Consider the following 7,412-nt stretch of genomic DNA (forward strand, 5'->3'; position numbering starts at 1 on the left):
GCAGAGCCCTAGAGGGCAGGTATGTGCAGGGGTCTGGACACAGAGAATGGCCGACACCCTGTTTCCTGGGTGCTCATGGCCTGGCCCTTCCCCCCTGCAAGGTGAGAGCTAAAAGGGTTGGAGAACAAAGGAATCAGGTGACCTCCTGGCCCAGGAAAGGGACAAAGCCCAGAGGAGGAGGGGCTGGAGAGAGTTTCAGTTGAGGCTGCCTGGGAACATGGAGTGAAGTACAGACTTGGTTGTCTGGCTCACTACCTCCCAAAATGGACTCAGCTGAGGGGTCCTGTTCTCTGCACCTACATGCTCTGTGTTAGACCATGTTCCTGTCGTCTAATAAACCTTCTGTTTTACTGGCTGGCTGAGAGTCACGTCTGACGGCGGAGTTGGGGTGCAGGACTCTCTGGCTTCCCCAGGAGCCTGCCTGGGCGGACTCGCTGTGGGAAGCTCACGGAGGGGCAGAGGATGCTGAATGCTCCAAGGTCAGACCCAGGAAGGTGGAAGCCGTGTGAGCTGTTTGCCCTGCAGACAGGCTGCTCACAGAAAGGAGACTTCCCCAGAGTCCTGACTGACTTCATAGGGAGAAGTTCCAGAGCATTGCCCGGGGACTCCGTGACACGGGGGTCTCGGCCCAGGGGGAGGCAATGACTCCTAGAAGAAGGGAGAGCAGCAGCACCGTAGATCAGGGAGGTCTGGCAATGCCAGTGGCTGCCTGGGGTCTGGCAGCCCAGGCACTCAGAGCAGATTGTCAAAGGCCAAACCCCTCTCACCACCGGCTCTGTAGCTCCCCCTTGCTTTCGGTCTGTCTTAGGCACCATCCTGGCCCTCATCCCCCTGGCATCCGAGCACTACCCAACCTCACTAGCATTTATTCTAACTGCCCCCTGCAGGGCAGGGCCTGGCTGCTACCCCCACTGTACAGACAGGGAACTACAGCACAGAGGGAAGAAGGGACTTGCTCGAAGACAAACAGAGCATCTGTGGCAGAGTTGGGAAATGAACATGGGTCTCCTGGGTTCAAGGATGGCACCTGCTCTTTCAACCTCCTGCCCACTTCGTCCCTGATTCAGTGGGAGCTGTGGGAGCTCTCTGGGGCACAGGAGCTGGCTGGTGCCCAGATGGAGCTACGTTGCCTATTGCACAGATCTCGCTCTTCCCGAACATTGAAAATGCTGCTCCAACCATACCAGGACCTGCCAGGATCCTTGCAGCTGGTCCGTGCTAAATTGTGAACTGTGCCCTGGCCTCAAAGAGTGGGGCAATGGGAGAGGGTGGGTCTGGCCCAAGGCCCTGCTGGATTGCGGCTCACGCGTACGGGGTCCCAGTGCTACAGAGCTCTGTGCCGGGGCAGCGCTTTGTGGGGGTTTCACAGCTCCTCTCTCCAAGGCCTGTGTGGGAGCAGCCGCTGCAGAGAATCCCAGGCCTGATTCCCCCCACGCTGGGTCTCCTGAATGGCCCCTGTCCTGGGGGGCTCCATTCCTCACCCAGTGTCTCCTGCTGACTCGCCAGCAGCTGCATGGCGGGCGTCCTAAGGCACCTCTAGTCCTCTCCGGAGTTCAGGGGGACTGTCCTGCATCGGACTGTCCTGGTGAATGGAACAATGGCTCCAGGCAACCGGAGAATGCCTGTTCTCCCGGCAACCTCAGTGTCTGGGCACTTACCTGGCCCCATCATGCCAGTGGCTTAGCACACGGGTGTTGTGGTATTTAGGCTCTCAACGCCCCCTCCGCAGAGCAGGGACGTGCTCTCCCTCGTTAGCTGAGGCCCGGAGCGACAGGGACTCACCTGATATCACGCAGAAGACTTACAGAGGAGCGGGGAACTGAACACAGCTCTCCTGGGTCCCAGCCCAATGCCTCATCTAACCACCTGTGCCGCCTTCCCGTGCCGTGCCACCAGCCCTGCCAAACCTCCTGCTTGTCTCCGTCCCCTCCGGGCTCGACTGGTGCGACCCCTTCTGTCGAGCCGCCCCAGTCTGCCTCCTGTGCGCATGCCGCTGCCCACTTCCTCACTGTCACCAGGCTAGATGGCCAGCACCGGGGCACTTGGCAGACGTGCGCCACCCAGCCAGGAGCTCGGGGAAGGCTCGGGGTGGTTGGCGATGCAATGGAAAAGCAGAGGTGGACACTAGAAGATTCTCCTACCTGGAGCCAGGAGTGGGCAGAAGCCTGCGTGTAAATGGGCCACCCACTTTCTGCTGCCAATGGCGGAGCTGGAACTGCTGGCTCAGCGTTCCCCAGCGGCACGTGCCAGCTCTCGGTCTGCCAGAGCCAAGCCTGGCAGTGAGGGGATGAGGCTGTGCCAGCCAGCAGGGGCGTGTCACAATGGGCAGGCAGACGAGTCACAGACCAGCCAGTTTGTGACTCCCCAGCCATGGAATGCCCCAGCCCAGACTTGCTCTGGCCTCGCCAAGGCTTTAGAGCCTGTCCTTCCCCACCGGGGTCATGGGAGGGACCTTCCGCTGTTATACCAATAAAATAAAAACCAGCAGGATCTCATTAAAGGGAAAAAGGCAAAATACCACATTTATTGTGAATACAGAAAGAATCATAGTAAGCAGTTAGTTATAGCTATAACATTCCATTCAATCTCATATTCATTTACACATTCATTCTTACAAACACACACACACAGGTTCTGCAAGGTTGTTATCATAGTTACCAGCCTTAGAGTTGCTCATGCCAAGCCACTGGCCAGGTGGCCTGGACATGAGGAGGGAGCAGGGCCTTGTCAGATGCTCATCTGATGCTCCTGGAAGTTGGTTTGCAGAATCAGACCCCAAAGTTCTCACTTTTTAGAGTCTATTTTTATTGGAATTTCTTCCTATGCCAGTCTGTGGGAATTGCTTCATCATGCTGTTGCTGAATCAATCAGCAGATAGCACATTCCTGACGGCTCCGTGCTGCTAGATGTTATCTTGTTCTTTGGTTCTCCCATTCTTGAGGCTGTTGGGTGGATTCCAGTCTGCCCTCCGGGGGTCCTCTGGTTCCATCCCGGTTCCTCCTTCTTGTAACAGTGCAGAACGGGGATTCATGAACTCTCCCCACCCCCAGCTCCCAGCCCACAGGGGAGGCTCTTTCCACTTTCCCAAGCTGCCGGGTGCTTTGGCCATGGGGTGTAAAATGGTCCCATCTCTGCTTCCTCTCCCATCGCTGCAAAGACGCAGAAGCTGCTTTAATAGGAGATGCTGCCAGCTGCAGGGTGAGAGGGGGGAATGGCTGTGGGGAGACAGATGGGTCTCCCTCAGCTGCGGACGCTTCTATATGTGCTGTTGCCCTCCCCACACACCCTGCTGTGGGGCAGATTGGAGAGGGGCTGCTCAAGGACCGGCCTAGAACAGGACACCTCCTCCCAGTTCTGAACATAGGAGAAGCCCGGCCCACTGGACTCAGTGCCAGGGTCCCAGGGATGCCGATGGGCTGTGGGTCAGGGAATCAGGGTGAGATTCTCGAGAGCTCAGACCCAATGTGATCTCAGTGTGCTGAGCGCTGGGAGAATTAGGCCTGAACACAGTCACTCATAGGGTTGCCAGGCATCCGGTTTTCTCTTTCGAAAAGAGACCCTGGCGGCTCCGGTCAGCACTGCCAACTGGGCCATTAAAAGTCTGGTTGGCGGCAGGGGGATGAGGAGGGGGCCTGCAGCAGCTCTCTCTGTGGAGCTCGGGGGCGGTGCGAGCCCCCGCTGGCAGGGGGTGGATCCCAGCGGAGGGGCTGGGAAAGGCATTCGGCTGCAGGCTGGGGCCGGAAGGGTTAACCCCCAGCAGCAGCCTCTGCGGTGGCCAGGGGTTCCCTGCAGAGCGGGCACTGTGGCCTTTAGGAAGTGTCTTCAGCCCCCTCCCTACCCGGCCCACTGCTCCCCAGCTGTTGGGAGCTGAGAGAGGAGGGGTCAGCCACCTGTCCTGGGTCCCACAACCTGCGCCCTGTGGGGCTACTGTGCTGGGTTCAACTCGGGACCATGCGGCCAGCAGGTAAGGGGCTGTGGGCAGGTCACTCTCCTCCCGGGGATGAATGGGCTGCGTGGAAGCATGGGGTAAAATTGGGCTGCTCTGCTTGGGAACTGGTCCGAACAGAGTCGGGCAGCAGCTGAGTGTGGAGGCCCCAGTCAGCAGCCGGGCTGTGGGGGAGAATGAAGGAGAGGGGTTGGGGGTCACTGCAAATGGCAGGAGGCGGAGGGGGGGCCTGCATCAGCTCTCTCCCTAGAGCTGCTTTGATTTGCACTATGCTGGGGGAGGAGCGAGCCAGGGGCAGCAGTGGGGTGGGTGTGTCACTAGCGGGGAATTCTCTCCCCCCCCCCCCCCCCGCACTCCAGAGAACAGGAAAAACTTTTGTCCTCACCAAGCCAGGTGTCCAGGATTCATGGCTGTTAGAGCAGCCTCTGACACCCGGGAAATGCCAGGGCAGTGCTGGTGTGGCTGCTATTTAAGGGGCCACCTGACATCAATGCCTCCCAGACCCCCACAAACCACACCAGCCAGAGCCACCCAGAGCCTGCACTCCAAGCCCCCTCCCAGGCCCCAACCCCCTGCAACAACTCAGAGCCCCCTCACACACCCATACTCCCTCCTGGAGCCTGCACCCCACATTCCCTCCCACACCCGAATTCCTTCCAGGACTCCACACCCCTCTCCCACACGCCGAACCCCTTGGCCCCAACCTAGAGCCCCCTCATACACCCCAAGCCCTTCATACGCAGCCCCACCCCAGACCCCGCACCCCAGCTGGAGCCCTCATCTTTCCCCCCACACCGCAACCCCCTGCCCCAGCCCAGAGCTCCCTCCTGCACTCCGAACCCCTTGGCCCCAGGCTGGAGCACCCTCCTATACCCTGAGCCCCTCATCCCTAGCCCCACCCCAGAGCCCACACCTCCAGCCGGATCCCTCACTCCCCCACAAATGCCAATCCCCTGCCCCAGCCCTGGTGAAAGTGAGCGAGGGTGGGGAAGAGTGAGAGACAGAGGAGGGGGGATGGAGTGAGTGGGGGTGGGGCCGTGGGGAAGGGATGGGGGAGGGGGAGGGGCTTTGGGGCAGCGGCGGGGCAAGGATGTTCAATTTTCTGAAACTAGAAAGTTGGCAACCCTAGTCACTCACCTTCCTGAGACGGTGGATCCTCAGGGCTGGGGCCGGTGCTCGGGATCAGCTTCTGGCCTGGGCAAAAAACACAGAGAACATCAGGGACGTTCAGCGGTTCAGTGGCCAGCCAAGCAGAGATCATCCCAGAGATGCAGCTGCTACAAATCCCTAGACCATGTCTCTCCAAAGGAGCCTCAGACACACTGGGCCAAATCCCAGCTGGGGTAAATTGGTCCCACTCTACTGGAGTCAATGGGCCAGATCTCCAGCTGGTGCAGATCAGCCCTGCTCCATTGACATCAGTGGGCCAGATTCCCAGCTGGTGTAATAATAATTAATAATCATAATGCACTAGCACCTGACAGTCAAATCCAGGTCAGGTCTCATTGAGCTGGTAGCTTTACAGACAAGATAAATGTCAATCCCTGCCCACAACGATCATGAGTGGATGAGAAAGAGAAACTGGCCAAGAGGTGGGGTTGGAAAATGGAGTTAGAAATCTAATAAGAACATAAAAACAGCCAGACTTGATCAGACCAATGGTCCATCTAGCCCAGTATCCTGTCTTCTGACCGGGGCCAATGCCGGGTGCTTCAGACGGAATGAGCAGAACAGGACAATTAATGAGTGATCCATCCCCCGTCATCCTCTCCCAGCTACTGGCAGTCAGAGGTTTAGAAACACCCAGATCATGGCTAATAGCCATTGATGGACCTAACCTCCAGGAACTTATCTCATACTTTTTTCAACCCAGTTATCCTTTTGGCCTTCACAACATCCACACGTTCCATGGCAGGAGCCCACACAATTATAAAATGCCTGACACCATCCAGCTGTTCCCTTCCCCCTCCTCACATTGTGTTGGGGTCCAACAACTCACCTGGTACATTCAGTGTCTGGGGGAGACTGAGACGAGAATTTTTCACCTGCTTCTGGTCGCTCCTGTACTGGTACATACATCGAAACTGGCCTGAGCTCCGCACAGAGATGTCATGTTGATACAGTGACCGGCCTGGCATGACCTTTTGGCTTGATATTTCTTTACCATCCTGACAGAAAATAACTAAAGCAGCTAAAATCTTGAGACGAAGGTGACACTGAGCTGAAATGGAGTCCCCGACCTGAGCTGAAGAGGTGCTCAGAGACAATTTAGGAGAAGGGAAGTCACCTGCAACAAGAAAGAGAGACCAAGGGTACATCTACATGGCAAAAACCCAACGTGACAGCAAGTCTCAGAGGACAGGGCAACTGACTCAGACTCATAGAGTCACGCAAGGGGGCTAAAATTGAAGTGTAGACACTCTCGCTGTAGTGTGGACACAGGCTAGCACCACTTGAGTACCACGAGTACCACTAGTCCTCCAGTGCCTTCCCACAGTTCCCGTCGTGTGCCCAGAAACGCCAGACTGGCAAAGAATTCATAGCACATCTCAGTTTTCTGCAGCTCTCCGAGCCGTGGGCCGTGCCCCAAGAAGCTGTACGTAGCCCCACACTCGAGGGAGAGCAGAATCAGTGTGGACACAGCAGGGTGCCTGTTCTCGCACGAGCTCGGCTAACTCGAGAGGAGTCACTGTGTGCGGATAACTCGAGTTAGCTCTGCAGTGAAGGCAGAGCCAGACAGGGAACGAAGCATTAGTGATGGATCAGTGAGAAGTACGCTTGGCTGATTGAAAGAGCCGTTTCTCTTCACATTGGAATTAAAATAAATACAGTGCAACACAGGAGATTTAAGACAAATTCATTCTAACAGGTTTCAGAGTAACAGCCGTGTTAGTCTGTATTCGTCTCTAAGGTGCCACAAGAACTCCTTTTCTTTTTGCAAATTCATTCTAGTGCAGTGCCCTGGTCTCATCAATACACTCCTCTATTAGCACCAACTCTGCCAAGATTTACACATGGAAAGTTAGTTAAACATGTATCTCAGTGACACTGGGCCAGATCCCTGGCTCATGTAAATCAGCCCTGCTCCACTGGAGTCAACAGAGGTATTCTGATTTATGCCTGCTGAGGATTTGGCCAAGATGTATTTCACTTCCAGTAAAGTTTATGGTCTGTCACTGTGGGAAGTTCCATTTACAGTGCGATTACCAGGATTTCAGGCAGGAATCGTGCAAGAGGCATTGCCCACCCACCCGCCTCCTACACCTCCCCAGCCGCCCTCCCGTTGCCATTGTCTGGGGGTTTCAGTCCTTTCTATGTCTCCCCTTCTTCCACGTCTCTTGTGCTCTCACTCACCTGGGGAGCTGCAGGGCTCCAGGCCTGTGACCCCAGCACCTGCACCAGACAGGAGAGGGGGTGAGTGGCAGACACAGCAGCTCTAACTATATTAATTTCACCCCAGCTACAC

The 7,412-nt window shown here is 56.6% G+C and overlaps 1 protein-coding gene across 1 annotated transcript in view; it reads right to left on the reverse strand.

Moving 5' to 3' along the window:
* LOC141976831 (maestro heat-like repeat-containing protein family member 7) overlaps positions 1-6,021 on the reverse strand; it is a 57,395-nt gene extending 51,374 nt beyond the window's left edge. The window contains exon 1 of the mRNA XM_074937995.1: positions 5,946-6,021. Within this exon, the coding sequence (XP_074794096.1) occupies positions 5,946-6,021 (76 nt within the window). The remainder of the gene's footprint in view (positions 1-5,945) is intronic.
* Between the last annotated feature and the right edge of the window lie 1,391 nt (positions 6,022-7,412).

The sequence above is a fragment of the Natator depressus genome, chromosome 23, assembly GCF_965152275.1.
Source record: "Natator depressus isolate rNatDep1 chromosome 23, rNatDep2.hap1, whole genome shotgun sequence".
NCBI classification, from domain to species: domain Eukaryota; kingdom Metazoa; phylum Chordata; order Testudines; family Cheloniidae; genus Natator; species Natator depressus.